This window comes from Gadus chalcogrammus, chromosome 21, assembly GCF_026213295.1.
Source record: "Gadus chalcogrammus isolate NIFS_2021 chromosome 21, NIFS_Gcha_1.0, whole genome shotgun sequence".
Taxonomy (NCBI): domain Eukaryota; kingdom Metazoa; phylum Chordata; class Actinopteri; order Gadiformes; family Gadidae; genus Gadus; species Gadus chalcogrammus.
Genome location: NC_079432.1, coordinates 8397259 through 8414447, shown reverse-complemented (window position 1 = coordinate 8414447; position 17189 = coordinate 8397259). Strand labels below are relative to the sequence as shown.

The following is a 17189-nucleotide window of genomic DNA, read 5'->3' as shown; positions in this document are numbered from 1 at the left end:
ACATTGATACCGTCCACATTTTGACCGCTCGAAGTTGGAACGCGTCTAATTTGCTCAATTACGCACCATGGCATTGCGCTAATCCAACATTCTTGAACCCTTTCTAGCTACTCCGTGAACGACAACCTCAAAGCGCCCCCTCCTCCCCCCCCTCCCTACTAGAAGTATGAGCAATGCACCGCCCACATCCCAACTTCTTCAGCATCGGTCCCATTTCAGGACATCTGAAAGCGTGCGTAAAAAGACCAATTTAGCGAACGCGTTCGGCATGCGGCAATCGCACAGAGACACACATAAACACTACCGAACCAGGATGAACTTCGACTGGGTAATGGATTAACGCGGCAGAGGTAAAACGCGTAGCATAGTCTACACCATGAACTCCAGATGTCAATGTATTGGAAGAGAACACCCACACGCGAGGAGATGACTCACATTTTAAAGTAGTCGAAGAAGCGCGCGCCGGTGCGGATGGGGAGATTTGCGCGTGGGAATTAAGGCTTTTCTCGGTACTTAAAGCCCGCCAAAGTGATTTTATGGAGACAGTGAAGTGCGACCTGGACTCCGCCGTATGGACAGAGATAAGTGAGAGAGTCGCTGATAGGAGACATGGAGCGCGTGTTGGTTTCACTGGAGCACTGGCGCGCGTCTTCATAAAGTGCGAGACTGTGAAGCTGGCAAGTCGGTAAAACCACTTGTTCTTATAAACCGATAGACAGGGAACTCCTCTATTTCTAAAAATAACCAGTGGTCGTTCATAGTCCAAGCCGAACAAGAGGGGATAGAATAGACGAGATTCAACGTGAAGCAAAATCTTCGAAAGAAGCAATTCGGTGAGAAGATGCGTCAACTTGCCGGGAGATTTGGAAAGGTCTTGATGATTTGGCTTCTACTTGTCGCTAGTGTTGTGACGGGCTTCCCCACCAGACACAAGAACGTCGCCCACAGACTGCACCACAACGGCCTGTCTCTGGAGGTAAGAGTTCAGAGTTTATTTTTGAATTGAGTGTTGTTGTTCTAACGTACTTTTCTAAACCAGCTCAGCAACACGTGTCTCGAGTAGCTCTCGCGACGATGCACGTGATCACACCTGCGGAGGACATGCAATAAATTGCTAATTTGATCAGATCACTTATCTTGGCCCTTCACTACATATATTTTCCACCGTAGGAAACTTTTGTTTGTGTTGTAAAAGCAAAAATTGGAGGCATGCAGAGCAGAAACGAAATGCAGTGTATCCAGCTCGGATCGCAGTAGGCTATATAATGTCAGGTTCCTTCTCTCCATCCATTTAAGGTATCAGAGACGGTTTCCAGCCTCTGGGAAGCTTGTGTGTACTGTGTGTACTGTGTGTGTTGTGTATTCAAGTGAAAATGAAAATAGATCGGGTGTGTTTAGTGTACTGTGTGAATGTTGTGATTTCAAGTGAATGATTCGTATGAAAATAGATTGTGTGTGTGTGTGTGTGTGTGTGTGTGTGTGTGTGTGTGTGTGTGTGTGTGTGTGTGTGTGTGTGTGTGTGTGTGTGTGTGTGTGTGTGTGTGGTGTGTGTGTGTGCGTGTGTGTGTGTGTGTGTTTTGGTGTGTTTGGGTTTGAGTGTGTGTATGTGGGCCGTGCCTTTGAACTTTTTTCCTCCCATAGATATCCTGTCGCACTGCCTCACTCATATCATCCATGTGTTTGATGTCAGTTAAATGTCAAAGAGGAGCAGGGCTGAGAGAGAAAGAGAGACCGAGAGAGGGGGGAGACAGAGAGAGAGAAGAAAGAGATGCTGTAGATGCCATTGACTGTGTGTGTTTGTCACCCATGGTCATCAACTGGGGTTTTCTTCAGAAGATATGACCTTCTACCTGTTTGTGCAGTTCTAATGCACCCGGTAAGGTAACCAGCCCTATGTAACTGTCCCCATGCTAAGTCATACCTCCTGAGCTTCCTCCGGAGCACGGGCGAGGTCAAAGGTCACCAGTCTGATTGTTTACGTTGGCCCTTTTTTGTGTTAATGTGGAATTTCCTGTTTTTTCTCACCCGGGGGGTCTCTCATCTCATAGGGGTGTAGTGGGAGGAGGTGGAGGAGGAGGTGGGAGGAGAGAATGGCCTCTGTCTGCATTGCCTCCCCCTCTACTCCATCACGCCGCCATTCGTTTTGCGCACCCCCCCCCCGCCCCCCCCCTCTTTTTGATTTTTGTATTTGAAAAAGGCGATCAAAGCGGCCCCATAGTTTATTGTTCTTCTGTAATGGTTTGGAAACGGCCGGGCGCAGGAGAACCTTTGATATTTACGGTTGCGTAAATCAAGGCCTGCCACATAGCCTGTGCACCCCAGCCCACGCTCCACACATACACACACATGCTTCTTCCACCTCCATACTCAACCCTATAACCCTGGGTACCCCAACCCCATATGCCTGTAAACTCAACCCTATAACCCCGTATACTCCACCCTACAACCCTGTAAACTCAACCCTGTACGCCTGTATACTCAACCCTATAACCCTGTTCACTCAAACCTCGGACCCAGTAAATGCAACCCTATAACCGTTCACACTCAACCCTATGACCCTGTATACTCAACCACACAAGCCGGTACACTAAACTCTATACCCCTGTATACTCAACCCTTTAAACCTGTATACCCTACCCCCCCCCCCCCCCCCCCCCCCGCCGGTCAACCTATTCCACTGGCTTAATGCGTGTCAGGGTCGGGGACGTCCAGCAGGGGTGGGTGGTGGAGGGGGGGCGTTGGTGACGAGGGTGCTGTTCGCCAACGCTAAGATACAGCCATCGGGAGTCTGCTTTGATCGTCCCCGCACGCTGCTGCTGGGCGAGGAGATGGGGAGGAGGAGGAGGCATGTGGAGGGATCACAGAGGGGGTAGAAAGGAGGAGAGAGATATGCGGGGCAATGGAACACGCGATCCAGATGTGCAACAGGATGAGAGGAGGAGGGGGGGGGTGAAGGTATGTGCCCCCTCCCCCCCTCCCTCCTTGTTGTCGGACTCTGGTGCAAGCAACAAGCTGTCCGTTGGTCCGTGTGTGTGTGTGTGTGAGCAGTTTTCCACACTGTGTGTAGGATTGTATTGGTCCCCTGGTGAGGATGCATTGGTACAGATAAGGATTACTTAAGAAGCTATCCTCCTTAGTAGATCGTGTTTATTTTATGGACGCAACCGATCCACCAATGCCGATTACTGCGTTCATGTATCATTCACCAGGAAAGGTGTGGATCACAGGATTCCAGTGAAGGCAAGGGACGTTTATTTATGGAGAAGCTTTCAATCACACAGGCCGTTTGGAGGGATTTACATGGGCAGGAATCACAAATGAAAGACATTTCTAAAGGATGATCAGTCAAAGACGAGCATCGAGACATTTATTTTTAACAAAAGTGAGGTGGAACAAAAATGATGCCATGCATACATTTTAATAAAGAGTAAAAGATGGCTTTGACGCACACATTTATAGGCATACCTCAGATGTTTTTTGTCCACAGATATGTGCCGCCATAATAACTAAACCCCCCGGCCCCTCCCCCCAACGACCTGCATGGACCCCATGGCGATGAAGTTCACACCCCCCACCCCCAACACAAACCCCCCCATGCCCCAGTGCAGGGGTCCCGGGCATCCCAGGGCCTCTCATTAAGTGAGTGGAGAGGAGGGATCCATGCTACACAGGCCCCTTCTTTGTCCAGAGGGCCTGGGTGCCATGGCTGCTGTGGGAAACGGGGGGTGGTGGTGGTGGTGCCGGTGGGGGGTGGGCGGCGAGGTCGGGGTCTGCTGATTGGAGGAATGCTTGGGTGCCTTGATGGCTTTTAAAAAAAGAAAGAAAACACTAACAGAGCTGTGAAATTCTGGATATTTCGGTCCTGGAAACGAGAACACAAGAAATGGGCCGATGGCCATTGGCTATTATTGTTCTGTTGTCGCCGGACCCCACTAGATGTGATTTGTTAATCCTCTCTGCCGAAAGGTTCTGGGTTTGAGCCCCAATGCCGACAGGCCGACCTGAAGTCATCTTGGAGAGCGTTGCCCCTAGTCCCATCCGTCTCATTAATGACCTGTATCTAAAAGATGCTTTGCATGCAAACTAAATCGTTAAGGCCACACATTAATGAACAACATGTCTTCCTTGGTCAGACCCAGGCTGCTGTCCAGAAGGATGAGGTTCAGAACATGGCTCAGGAACCGGAGGAGCATAACCAGGTCCAGAGTATCCTGCCTGAGATCCACGGGCTCAAGAGGAGGGGCTCCCTATCACCACATCGCTCGGTGGGGGTCCTGCCCCAGCCGGAACCAGAAGAAGAGACCAAACCCTTCATCCTGGACCTCAAGAACTTCCCAGACCTGGCCAACGCTGACATCAGCTCTCAGAACCCCAATATACAGGTGAGTTGAGGCCTTTTGAGGCTTGCTCACATAGCTTCTATTATAGAAGGAGTTTATAGAAGGACTATATTACCAAGAGGACATTTCATAGAAATGGTGAAACTCAAGTTGGTAGATACAAATAAAGTTAATTAAAGAATGCATTCCCAGTGACTCAAAGAGCATCTTTGAGATTCTTATAGGATGAAAAAATAAATAACCGAGAATTGTACGCTGATTTGAGTTTATCTCCTTTTATTGCCCCCTAATTGAACATGTCGGAAGTTGATGACTCATTCGGAGCTAAGGAAGGTGGCTCATCTTAGAGCTAGGTTGGTTTGATCTGTCTCAGTGATCGTGCTCATCTCTGGCTGGCTGAACAAAAGTCGGGGCCATCCCGATATACACCGATAATTTGTGGATATGGTTCACTAGCCCCAAATACGTTCGTCACCCAATGCTCATGTGTTCAAAAGATCAACGATCAACTACAAACGAGTGTGTCTGCAGCGTTTATCAGCATAATTGATCACTCTGCTGCATTTCCTTTTTGAGCTTCAGAAGCGGTAGACTGCTCGCATCATGATACAGACGTCATCTGCGTTTAGAGTTTACGTTTTATACAGACGTCTGACCACGTTCTCACGCCCCAGGTGACCATCGAAGTGGTGGATGAGCCCCAGATGGAGGTGGAGATGGACCTGTCCAAGGATAAGGACTGGCAGCCGCCCTCTGCCCCGTCCTCCACCATCGACTGGCTGGGTGGGAAGAAGCTCTTCTGGCCTCTCTTCTGGGGATACACCGATGCCGACTCCAGCGAGGACAGCACTGGCCGCTCGGGTCTGGACGACATCGGAGAGGAGGAGGAGGAGATGGAAGAGGAGGAGGAAGACTACTCCTTGGACTATGGCAGTGAGGAGCCCCTTCCCAGTGGCGTAGGAGGGGACTGGGATAGCCGCTGGAACGAGGGCTGGGATCCAATGCAGAGCTACTATGGTAAGCATTGCCAAGTGCTCACCGTCTGCCATTATGGCCGTATTCAAATATTTGCGCTTCAGCATATTTCACATTGTGTTCCGTGTGGCTTCCTGGGGAGCAAGTAATTACTGCTTCCAAATTATTTTTAACTGCAACAGATATAACCGCATTTGTTTGAGATAATTAGGGAAAAAATGAATAGGTTCCCTAGTAGGTTTTGAGCTTGTTGTATGGAATGATATACAATTAACTATGAAAAGGGCTGGAATGTTTGGAGAGAGAGCGAGAAGCGCGGGTTGCGAGAGAGAGAGAGAGGAGAGAGAGAGGAGAGAGGGAGGAGAGAGGAGAGGGAGGAGAGAGGGAGGAGAGAGGGAGGAGAGAGAGAGGAGAGAGGGAGGAGAGGAGAGGAGAGAGAGAGAGGAGAGAGGAGGAGAGAGAGAGAGAGGAGAGAGAGAGAGAGAGGAGAGGAGAGGAGGAGGGGAGAGAGAGAGAGGAGAGAGAGAGAGAGGGAGAGAGAGGAGGAGAGGGAGAGAGAGAGAGAGAGAGGGGGGGGGAGGGAGGAGAGGAGGGGAGAGAGGAGGAGGGGAGGGAGGAGAGGAGGAGAGGGAGGAGAAGGAGGAGAGAGAGAGAGAGGAGGGGGAGAGAAGAAAAGGGAGGGGGGGAGGGAGAGGAGAGAGAGGAGAGAGAGAGAGAGAGAGAGAGAGAGAGAGAGAGAGAGGAGGAGAGAGAGAGGAGAGAGAGGAGAGAGAGGGGGAAAAGGGGGGGGGGGGAGGAGAGAGAGAGAGAGAGAGAGAGAGAGAGAGAGGGGGAAAATGGGGGGGGGAAAGGGAGAGAGAGAGAGAGAGGGGGGGGGGGGAGAGAGAGTGAAAGAGAGAGAGGGAGGGAGAATATTGAGAGATATTGACTTTGGCGGATGGCGGCATAGCCCGTCCTAACTGCCAGAGTGGGCCGGTGCATGCCAGGAGCGGGAACATGGGCACTAGACCATCATGCCATTGTGGGCTCCGGGGCACTTTGAAGTGGACACTGGTCGTGCTGGTTTGTAGAGGCCCGTCTTTTGAAGACGGAGCCGATGCGCTCGCTAATGGCAGCGTGAGGCCGCCACTGTGCTGCAGGGACAAAACAGCCCGCGGCTTTGCGGACAATTAGAGGGCAGATTGGGGATCCAGAATGACAGGGGCCATTCGGCTGGTTCTTTCATCCATCCCACGGGCCCCCGTGCCCCCATCCATCCCGGACCCCGGTGGCCCTCACTGCCCTCCGCGGCCAGGCGCTACGAGCCAGTTGAAGAATTTTTGAGGGGCTATCAAGGACTCGGCCCTAGCATTTATGGCTTTGTTGTTTGTTGTTTATCTTCCTGCTTTCTTCCGGTGGGAAAAAAAAAGCCTACTGTCTCGGCAGCCATGGGTCTCGTACAGAGACAGAGTTTAAGAACCCCGGGTGGAAATAGGAATTGACAGATTAAATGAGCACATGTGGTTGGATCATTTTTGCAGGACGCAGAGAGGAAGGATGATATTGGCACCCCTTCTGAAGGTCTTAATGGCCTTTAGGAAACAGCCGTTATATTTCACAGAAGCTTGTGTTGGCCTTTGTTGTGGTCGACCCCAGGCGCTATATGGATCTGATTAGCCCAGACCAGTGTAATCCCGTGCCTCACGTGTGGAGGTGCTCCAGCACAGTAGTTGTAGATAAAAACAACAAAACAGTCAAAGCCATGTGTCCCACACTGCATCCGCCAAATAATATAAATGTGGATCCAAGGAACAAACTGTCTAGCCAGAGAAAATACATTAAAAGAATCCAGCAAAATTGCCTATGATTTGGTGAGATCTAAACGCTGCTTAGGCCTAAATCAAGGCCGCCTATTTTAACCCATCCCGTAATTAAAACCCTTCTGAGACCCGGGTCACATGGCCGTCGGGCAGCACCCACGAGGGCAAAGGGAGCACCCAGCCTGGTATTACTGCACCCTTCTCCTTTAATTGGAAATTACTTATTTTTAAAACATGTCTCCATGTCATTAACACTGCACACTGATCCACCCACCCTAGTCACCCTGACTCTGTTTCTCTCTCCCTCTTTAATTCACTGAAGGGTACATAACATACGACCTGAATGACTAATGGTTGTATTGGAAAGTTTACACCAGAGGGGGAAATAATTGCAATTTGGTATTGACTATGGCAGCCTATACAACATTCTATGAATTAGGGTCCAGAACATTCTGTCTCTTCCATATTAGGGGCCAGAACATTCCTCGGGAGAAAAGTTCAGCAATTCTTAAATACCGCCAGCTACCCCAAGCAACAATGACTGTTCAAGTATTGTTTGTTATTGGTGTCAAAAGTATCAATTATCAGAGTCTTGGATTCTGGATCGATTAAACTGGATTCTGGATCGATTAAACACGTGTACGTTTACAGGACGTCACCTTTCTTTGTGGAGTTTCAGTGTTCTCCGGATGCTCTGGTTTCCTCCCACATCAAAATACATAAATGTTAGGTGAATAATCCTGCCAGTGCTCCGGAATTAGACCTGGGGTAGCTCCCTGGGCGCTGCACTGTGGCGCCTAGAGAGAGGCCGAATGCAGGGATCACGTTTGAAATGACGTCTTGTTGTTGTGGGGAAACACAGGGTAAAATTGACTGGATGGGTGGTTCCCCTCCTGTTTGGCTTCCCACAGAGAAGGAGACAGAGGATTGGTCTGCCTGGACCCCCTGCTCGGTAACCTGTGGCCAAGGAGAACGCAAGAGAACCAAGTCGTGTGGCTACTCCTGCACCCTGACCGAGGCCTCCAGATGTGACCAGGAACTTTGTCCTGGTTAGTTGGATCTAGCTTTTTTGTGAACATGTACTTTAACACACTGTCTGTGGTGGTGGGGTGCCTCTACTGGTTGGAGCTATGGCCTTCATAAGCGTCGTCTTTGCTTTTCGTAGATGATGTCAACACGTTGGTGGAGCCCTTCCCCTTTGAGATGGAGAACGGCACAGAACCCTTCGGGACAGGTCGGTTGAGCTGTGTTTGGTTTGTATTTCCTGAGGGGGTGGTCAGGGTGTCTGTCGCCAAGCTGAGAAGGTCTTGGTATGAAACCCATTGTCTTCATTCCTAAACGCTTGATTAAATTGCCTGACCCCATATCCCTATGAAAAGTCACGTATGTGACATTTAGGAACAGCTATGGGTCAGGCCATCTCAGAAACTATCGGCTATCGTCTGACCCAAGCTTTTCCTTAATGAAACGTATGTTACTCCCTTTGAATAAAAGCACCCCCAAAGTAACTAAATAGCATATAGCCAACGAAACTCAGTCTGTGAAACTTACCTCGAGAGGAACAGGGAAGGACGTGGTTTTAGAAGAACCGATTTGCAGCGGTGGAGTTCAGGCTCCGTAATCACCCCGGCCCGTAATGCGTGCGTCCTCCTCCCTCCCACCTCCAGACGTGGACACCTGCGAGAAGTGGCTGAGCTGCAAGAGCGACTTCCTCCAGCGCTACCTGCACCAGGTGCTGTCCGAGCTGCCCGGCTGCCCCTGCTCCTACCCGCCGGCGGCGGCCTACGCGGTGGTCAGCCTCCACGACGAGGCCCGCGGCCGGCCCTTCCGGTGGCGCGACGCCAGCGGGCCCGCCGAGCGCCTGGACGTGTACAAGCCGTCGGCGCGCTCCTGCCTCCGCTCCACGCTCTCCGGCGACTCCTCCACGCTGGCGGCGCAGCAGTGCTGCTACGACGAGCGCGGGCGGCTGCTGACGCGGGGGAAGGGCGCCGGCACGCCCAACCTGATCAGCACCGAGTTCTCCCCCGAGCTGCACTTCAAGGTGGACGTGCTGCCCTGGATCCTCTGCCGGGGGGACTGGAGCCGCTTCCACGCCGTGCGGCCGCCCAACCGCGGGCTGGCGTGCCCCGAGAACCCTCACCAAGACGTGTTTCTGAACGAGCTGGAGGAGGCCAGGGAGTACTGAGGGAAGGGGGGAGGAAGGGAGAGAGAGAGAGAGAACACAGCCAAAACCTCCACTTCACCCTGAGATCCCGATGGGCCGGTCCCCGTAACACGAGATGTGTGTTTGGGGGGGGGGGGGTTCCCTTTGTTCCCTTTTAAGGTTTTATTAAATATGTCTTCTAAATCATGCATCTGTTATTGTCAAAGCGTTGTTGGCATGCAAAGACATACGGTGTTGGATGTTTTGGGTGGCTTCAAAGTTAGCGGTGAAGGGTTGGTGGTCGGAGGTTTCTGACGCAGGTGTCCTGATTTCAGACAGGAACCGAGCTATGAACTGATTCACGTGAATATAACAAAACAATGCAGTATCATACCGGTGCTTGCCCCGTTTACACATCTGGCATGACATCAGGCTTTTTTGTTTAGTATATTTTTGTGCATGTAAGCAGGATGTCTACCTGCTGGCAGTATTTTTTGTTGTCTTTTTGATTGTGTCCTGGAACACAAGCGGTCAACATTTGCAACATGTGGTTACCATCTTGACTGTGTGTTTTACCGTAGGAAACGATGAGTCGGTTTCAGTAAGTGCAAAGTGCAGATTTGAACTAATTATTTATTATAATGTTTATTGCTACTCTGGCGAAGCTGCTTAAATTAAAGCTAAGCTAGTTTAGAATTTCAAGGTCGGTGTTGATGAAAGTACTCGGGTCAGGGAGGACGGAAATAAGTCAAACTAATTTGACCATAGAATAATTCGCGAATTTTAGAACATGAAGCATAGTGAAGCATGGTTAAGGAAAAGTTGGTTCTTAAAGGTTTAAAATCTCCTATCAAACATGTCAGTATTTCATAATTCATAATTTCATAACTATTTCTAAAGTAAATTAATTAAAATAACGTTTATTCCCTTTACTATTGTCTCATGCAAATGGCTCCTTGTGTGCTACACTAGCCTCATCTATGTGACGTGGAGGTTAAAGCTGCTCTGGAATTCCAACTGACATCAGGGTGAGGAGATAACAAACTCTCATTTTGAGGACTTGAACTTTCCATTAATTAATCTCTTTGGGAATATAGACGCTTGTAAATCAGATCAAACCACAAGGATGGACAGTTCAGGGTTCAGGGAGTGAGACAGTATTTTCAGTACTTGTTCCACCCAATGCATTGAACCGGCTGACTCCACTCATTAAATGCACTTCTTATTCTGGGCTTTTGCTAATTAGTCATTCCAGATGGTTGAGCTCAAACAGATTAGTTATCGCTGAAACTTGAGGTTATAAATATCAAGAGATGGAATTAAGTCTAAAACAAAAACCAACTAAGGAAAGGGCTCCAAGTATGTAACTGTGATTCGAGAGTGATGTTTTTCAGCATCAATTAGGACAGCAAGAACCACAACACGTATATGTCCAATGGTCTTTAATGGTCTTTACCTTGTCCCCAGAGCACAAATTGTCCCCAGCGCAAAAAGTGCATTGAGTGTATTCAACCGGTTGAAGCTCGAATTAGGTTCACTCTGGATCAGTAATGGTGTTAAGATCATTTATTTTGTGTGTTATTATTCCAGGTCGTTGAATTCATTTTTTTATACATGTTGTTATATGGGAGTACTGCGGGGGATCGACCACATAGAGCTTAAATTAACAGACCGGGCGATCCTTTTGAAATAAGCCTCCTCATGATTTTAATTACAAGAATATTAGGAGAGAAAGAAGCAATGAGAAGTCATTATCACTGTCGAGGCATCATGACAATATTCAGTCTTTTAATTATGTGTATTATTTTATAATTATTACTATCATATTATTATTGGTATTATTATTATATTATAATTATTACTATCATTATTATTATGATTCCTGTGTCAACATTGATGAACACAACTAAATACCATGATGCTCTGGGAAGAAGCCCTTCTATCTACTCTACTTCTATGGGCTGACGCGCCCAAACTATTTCAGGATTTTTTCCCCAGATGTATGCTATCATTCACACTGTTTGATCACCGATGATGAAGGAAGGCACTTTATATAAATTATATATATACATATATATATATATATATATATATATGTATATATATATATATGTATATATATATATATATATATATATGCATACTAGATGTCGTCTTATATTTTAATATTCCAAATATGAGTGTATAAATATATATTTCTATCTATGTTTGGAATATTAGAAAGAGGTTTTCAAAAAGGGGAAATTGCTCCTGTCCTCAAAATGCTTATCAAGCTGTTCTATTGTCGAGAACTTTTTATTCTGGTGATTTCTAAAGAGAAAAGAACAAAAATATAAAAAAAAAACATAGCATTACGTATATGTTCTTACTTCTTGTACAGTATTTATTTAATTTTCTTTTTTTTTTAAGTTTGCTGAAGCTTTGAAATGACTATACACAGAAGTTGGCGCACCGCTTGGACTGGGGTCAGTGGTCACCAAAAGGGAAGCTGCCTTGAAAGCCATGTTCCTCACCGCCATCATATCAAGTGTCTGGTGATTCTGTTGTATACTTACAGTGTGTGTTCTGTGAATATGTTGTTATGCAGTTATGTTGAAGAGATATATACATTTATAAACATATATATATATATATATATATATAAATACATAAAGACTTTGCATTCATCCCCTGGCTCATCATGGTTGTTATTGGTTCTGACTGAATTGGTAAGAAATAGTTAGATAGATTTGCTGATGATTTTATTAAGCCGGTACTTTTGTCCAAAGCAACCTTGGATACATGTAATTTAAGAGCAGGTAGGGGGCTCTGAAATCATGCTCACAGGTAGACTGGTGACCGTGGGAATCGAACAACAAACCTTTCGGTTGGGAGTCAGTCACCCTATGCTTCTACACTATCCTAAGTAAATGTTAAGGTTCATGAAAAATCTCAACTTCTTCGAGTCCAGTACTAACTAGCCTGGTCCTACCAGACTCTCGTACTTTCCTTTGTACAGAGAGTCAACTGAAGGGAAATTCAAATTGAGCGGAAGTACTTAGGCGGGCAGAGCCAGGCTAAGTGACAACCTCATCACATTTGTGTTTTGTTTAGTCTGAGATGTGGTCTAACACCACATCTTCGTCACAATCGACCATAATGGAGGCCAGAAGCCCTTCAAATTTACATTAAAATGTATGTTTCAATTGGAAGAAAGAACAACTATTTAAACTAATAAAAATGGATTTAAATGACTTTCACATTCAAAACTCAATAATTCAGGAAAAGCCAACATGCCTCTATTATTTAATGAGGAGGAGTGTAAAGTAGAACATTTTTAAATAGTTGAATCGCATTTGTGTTTAGACGTTGTGTGCATTGCTGACATCTTTGAGGAGAAGGTAATGTGAGGATAGGATAACATTTATTTCTATTAATTATCTTTATTCACTTTTTCAGGGCCAAGGATGATATCACTGGCCAGTAATCTTGGATCAAGCTGCAGTCCTTCTATTTTATTATAGCAGGACTTCAGGGGTGAAACAGCACCACAGATCCTGCAGCTGGAAGTAGGCCTACTCAGCAATGGCACACCATTGCCATTAAAGGAACTTTAACAAAGACAATTGACCTAAAAATACAATCTCCCCCTCTGTTCAAATCAAGTCTTTATATCTATCGCCGCTGACATATGTTAATCTAAACCTGTGTTACTATTTTGAGCCCAAATCAATATACAGGAAGGTGGACGAGGTATCTTCTAAGCATGTTGTTCATTCTAAGTGAGTGGGTTTATGCAGGACAGATGTCCACCACATTGCTGTTTCACCATCACAGATAAATAACCAACAGATGTTTAAATGAGGTGTGTGTGTGTCTGTGTGTGTGTGTGTGTGTGTGTGTGTGTGTGTGTGTGTGTGTGTGTGTGTGTGTGTGTGTGTGTGTGTGTGTGTGTGTGTGTGTGTGTGTGTGTGTGTGTGTGTGTGGGGTGTATGTTGGTCAGATTATCTGGAGACTATTTGTATTTGTATTTTGAATTCAAATGTCTGCTGGGAAAACTGGCTAATGGTCCAAAATGGTTTTATAAACACATACTTATTGAATATTCATGAGTCACTTCTCGCCGAAGGATGACACGATTTCATAAAACGTTTTTGATAACTCCATCCTAAAGAGTAATTCCTAATATAAAGTCGGAAGTGGAATATTCCTGTGTCTGAATAAAACAGACCGTTTGATTGTCTCTCTCTTGAATAATACAAATTAACTGATATTAATTAATTATAGGCAGCCAGTTACAATACTATACTAGCTTCCAGCCTCCCAGTGTTTACACAGAGCCACGACCCTCCAGCACGGTTTCATAAAGTAAGAATATGGACACATTTGGAGGTTATTGGCAAAGGTATGGAATGAAATACAAACTACTCGAAGTAATTTAAGTAACTGCATCAGACGGTTTGGTTAATCAACTTGAATCGGGCAAAGGGAACACATGTTGATAAACAGAGGGTTGCACATTTATTCATTGCTGCTTAAACTATACACGGTTACATATTTTTATTGTATGTGAACGTTCCATGGGGCAAATATTGGCGATTATGAGATCTTGGAGCGACCTCTACTGGTCGTTGTCACGCAATACAAAGGTTCCCTAACTGAAGGTTTATCATTGTACAGCTTTCCTATAGCCGGGTCTGGCTAACATAGCGCCCTAGGCAAGATTGTCAAAGTCTGTGCATTGAATCAGTGTACAAATCACTGCCTGCTTTTTAAACGCTTCCTTTGACCCAATCGCACACCGAAACCATTGAGGCTTAGCCCTCGGATAGGCCTGATTTATTTTACATTATTGTGTGAAAGTAAAATGTTTGCACTTTTTGAGATGGATCGGTGTGTTAAAATCACTCAATAATTGTTTGCTTATGCTTTTTGTAGTGTATGAATGTATAATCTATTCTATATCAGGCTTTATTTAACATATCTCATTGCAAGGGTAAGGACTTACAACACTGAATTTTGGACTGAACTTTTTAAATAATAATAATTCAAATAAATGTGTCATTAGCAAAAGAAAAAGGCCTAATCGTACAGATAATGCTTCAAAATATATTGGCACAATGGGTGGCATTAATTGAGAGAGAATCCACGAATAGTAGGCTAAGTGTCTCTGCAATGATAATCATCAACAGTAATTATTGAGTCATGGATAAGTATGCAGCCCTTTATTTGTATTTTCAAAAAAAAAAGATTGCAGCAAAAATGCACTTTTTCCTTGTCGTCTTCAGAGTTTAAGGAACTCTGTCAATTGTTCCTCCTCTACAGCATTCAAAAAACCCTCATAGTCCTATAGAAAGAAGGACATACAGAGTTAATTATACAACAAGACAACTGGTCATTTTGCGTGTGTCTGTGTGTGCCTGTGTGTAACAAATATGACAAGTTTGAAGACACACTTAAACACTTTGGTACTGCTACTACAGTCTCTATTGCGGTCAATGATTCAGTTCTGCACATATTTGCAAAATATGTGCAACACACCCACATAGCTCCCCCCCCCACAGCACAGAGGTGTGGCTGTTGTAGGAGCACGACGAAGTTGACTAATGCAGAACTGACTTATGTTTTCAAGTGATCAAGACACCGAGGGGTGGTCGTGGTTTGAAGGACTCACCCCGCAGTATTGGTCACCGTTGCATATCTGGGGAGGCAGTGCTGCGTCGTTGCAGGCAATCCTCCTCATCTTGTCCTTGTTCTCAGGGTCCTGGGTAACGTCCACGTCAGTGTGGACTATTTTTCTCCCGTCCAAAACCATTAGTATGTGTTGCTGTTGTTTCTTCGTCTAGAAAAATGCAAACGCAGAGCCAGGTGATTATCTTGTTGTTCCTCATACTAAAGTGAACAGTAGGCTACAGTACAGACTGTGCGAGAACAGCTCCCGAAAGGCAAGAAACTAAAAGTGACAAGGTAAAGAGATGCCGTGGAAGTTATTTGAAATCCATGCATCCATTTGTATTCAGTTAGGGAGTCTTAACATGAAATGAGAAATTACATATAATGTGAAATTAAACAAAACCATTACGGTACCTTGAGACAGCCGCTGACACTGGAGTAATACACTCGGATTTCTGACATAATCAGACTGGACAACAAATCTCGACGAATCACTAGTAGGAACCCTGGTTTAAAGCAGTGTGTCGGGAAGAGTAAATTAATCAGAGAAACTGAGAGAGAATGTCAACAACACGTCTACATCAATGTAGTGTCTCTGCAGCAGCAGAACAGGTGAGCAGGTCGCGACATGACTTACCTGCCTGCTGAACACACCCACTGGAATGTCTGTGTGGAGTCTGTCTGCCCCACCCACACTTCCTTCTTCCTTTATTTATTTAACCCACCCTCTCGATGTCTCATGCTTCACGGTTTTGCTCTGCATTCATAATTGAGAATGATCACACTTCCTAAAACGCAACCATAATCTTTGCACATAGTTATAACAGCGCGCCTCGGTCTCCCTGAGCATGCGCCGTGCAAGAGCATGGGCAGTGGCATGAAAACACAGAATCGAAGCTTGTGTAGCCTACATCTTTATTTGTGGGCACTTTTGGAGAAAGATACCAAGGGGAGTTCGTCTGCGATTGCCTGTGTTCGACAAAGATACAGCCATGGAAGCTGCTAAACACTATTTTTATTGTTTTATAGTTTGATATATCTTACGACTATAATAGCAGTCCTGAGGCTGTCCGACAAGTTACTTCTCCACACACTCCACACTCCACACCAGTGCTCATGTGACCACTGCAACCGGAGCGGTACGGTCGGTAAGGCCGGGTCGATTGAAACACTTTTCAGTTAAACGTCTTTTTTAAAGATGACGTTACGAAGGCCTGTACAAATAATTTCAACATGTGATCAACAACTCACACGTGTGTTCTCTTAGTTACAAGTGTAATTTCATATATATTTTGGATGATCGAGCTGTTTTTTAACTTTTCACGTAAGTTGAGATCTGTTTCAAACGCCCCGCCTAGTCGGTACGTTTGAAACACACATGCGGGACGAATGAAACAGCATATTTTAAAAAGAAACTATTGACCTTACTCTTGTTTTTATGCAACATACCGGACAACATAGGAGTGTACTCGTCATTGCTAAAATTTAATAACATAAATAAATAATATAAATAGGTTAAAATATATTTTTGGCCCGTGCGTATGTGTGCGTAATTGTCAAGATGCACATTTCGATTAAAACTCACCTTTCTTCTTTTGGACGACTACATTTGCATTAAATGTACTTATTTCCCTGTCCTAAGTCATGTTTAGGGATACACAGTCGATCATCCTTTTATTTATTTTAAACAAAAACGACCACGTCAACCGGATAACATGACTCCTGTTGCGTTTGAAACAAGTGTTTCAATCGTCCCGACAGCGCGGCTACTGACACTTAAACCTTTTTTTACCTCTAAACTTCAAAACTCTGACATTGCACACTTTAGCACAGGTTTAAGTACTAACTCATCTGTTATACAGTCATATTATTATGGCATGAAACAAAAAACACATCTATTTACGTGGCCTATCTATTACACATCTATATTTTGACGTGAAAGCCTTGCGTGGTTTTCGAGGAAATCGCAGTGTTTCAACCGTCCCGTCTCTCTCTCCCTATATCATATCCACCCTCGGGTCCCTCACCCTTCCGACTGTTGTAACGGCCCCGCCGTAGACACTCTCCCAGGTAAGGCGTTCTGTCTATAGACTACACTTTGTTGCTAATCTGAAATCCGATGGCTTAAATGTTATATTACTCTCCTTCTTGAGCCTCCCTATATGTCTTTGCACTTTCTTGCTAATAAAAATAATATCAGCCTACTCTCCTCCTTGAGCCTCCCGAAATGACTTGCGATAGGCCTATACATATCCCCCCCTGCCGACTGTTTTAGTTGTA

The 17189-nt window shown here is 45.6% G+C and overlaps 2 protein-coding genes across 2 annotated transcripts; one reads left to right on the top strand and one right to left on the bottom strand.

Moving 5' to 3' along the window:
• The first annotated feature begins 180 nt into the window (after positions 1-180).
• Positions 181-12775, top strand: ism2b (isthmin 2b). The gene is made up of 6 exons (XM_056580810.1): positions 181-976; positions 4134-4382; positions 5015-5357; positions 8026-8163; positions 8280-8348; positions 8782-12775. Exons 1-6 carry the CDS (start codon positions 842-844, stop codon positions 9297-9299), a joined length of 1452 nt encoding a protein of 483 aa, XP_056436785.1. The 5' UTR covers positions 181-841; the 3' UTR covers positions 9300-12775.
• A 967-nt stretch (positions 12776-13742) lies between these two features.
• On the bottom strand, positions 13743-15535 carry LOC130374039 (SH3 domain-binding glutamic acid-rich-like protein 3). Its single transcript, XM_056580601.1, has 3 exons — positions 15324-15535; positions 14911-15078; positions 13743-14583 (listed from the first exon to the last, which is right to left on the bottom strand). The coding sequence occupies exons 1-3, from the start codon at positions 15369-15371 to the stop codon at positions 14521-14523; spliced, it is 279 nt and encodes a 92-aa protein (XP_056436576.1). The 5' UTR covers positions 15372-15535; the 3' UTR covers positions 13743-14520.
• Positions 15536-17189: the final 1654 nt, after the last annotated feature.

Excerpts from the sequence above, each read along its gene's own strand:
- ism2b (XM_056580810.1), top strand. The coding sequence starts at position 842 with ATGCGTCAACTTGCCGGGAGATTTGGAAAGGTCTTGATGATTTGGCTT. Across the intron at positions 4,383-5,014 it reads CTCAGAACCCCAATATACAG|GTGACCATCGAAGTGGTGGA; the intron begins GTGAGTTGAGGC and ends CTCACGCCCCAG. Across the intron at positions 8,164-8,279 it reads TGACCAGGAACTTTGTCCTG|ATGATGTCAACACGTTGGTG; the intron begins GTTAGTTGGATC and ends TGCTTTTCGTAG.
- LOC130374039 (XM_056580601.1), bottom strand. The coding sequence starts at position 15,371 with ATGTCAGAAATCCGAGTGTATTACTCCAGTGTCAGCGGCTGTCTCAAG. Across the intron at positions 15,079-15,323 it reads GTGTCAGCGGCTGTCTCAAG|ACGAAGAAACAACAGCAACA; the intron begins GTACCGTAATGG and ends GCATTTTTCTAG. Across the intron at positions 14,584-14,910 it reads ACGGTGACCAATACTGCGGG|GACTATGAGGGTTTTTTGAA; the intron begins GTGAGTCCTTCA and ends TTCTTTCTATAG.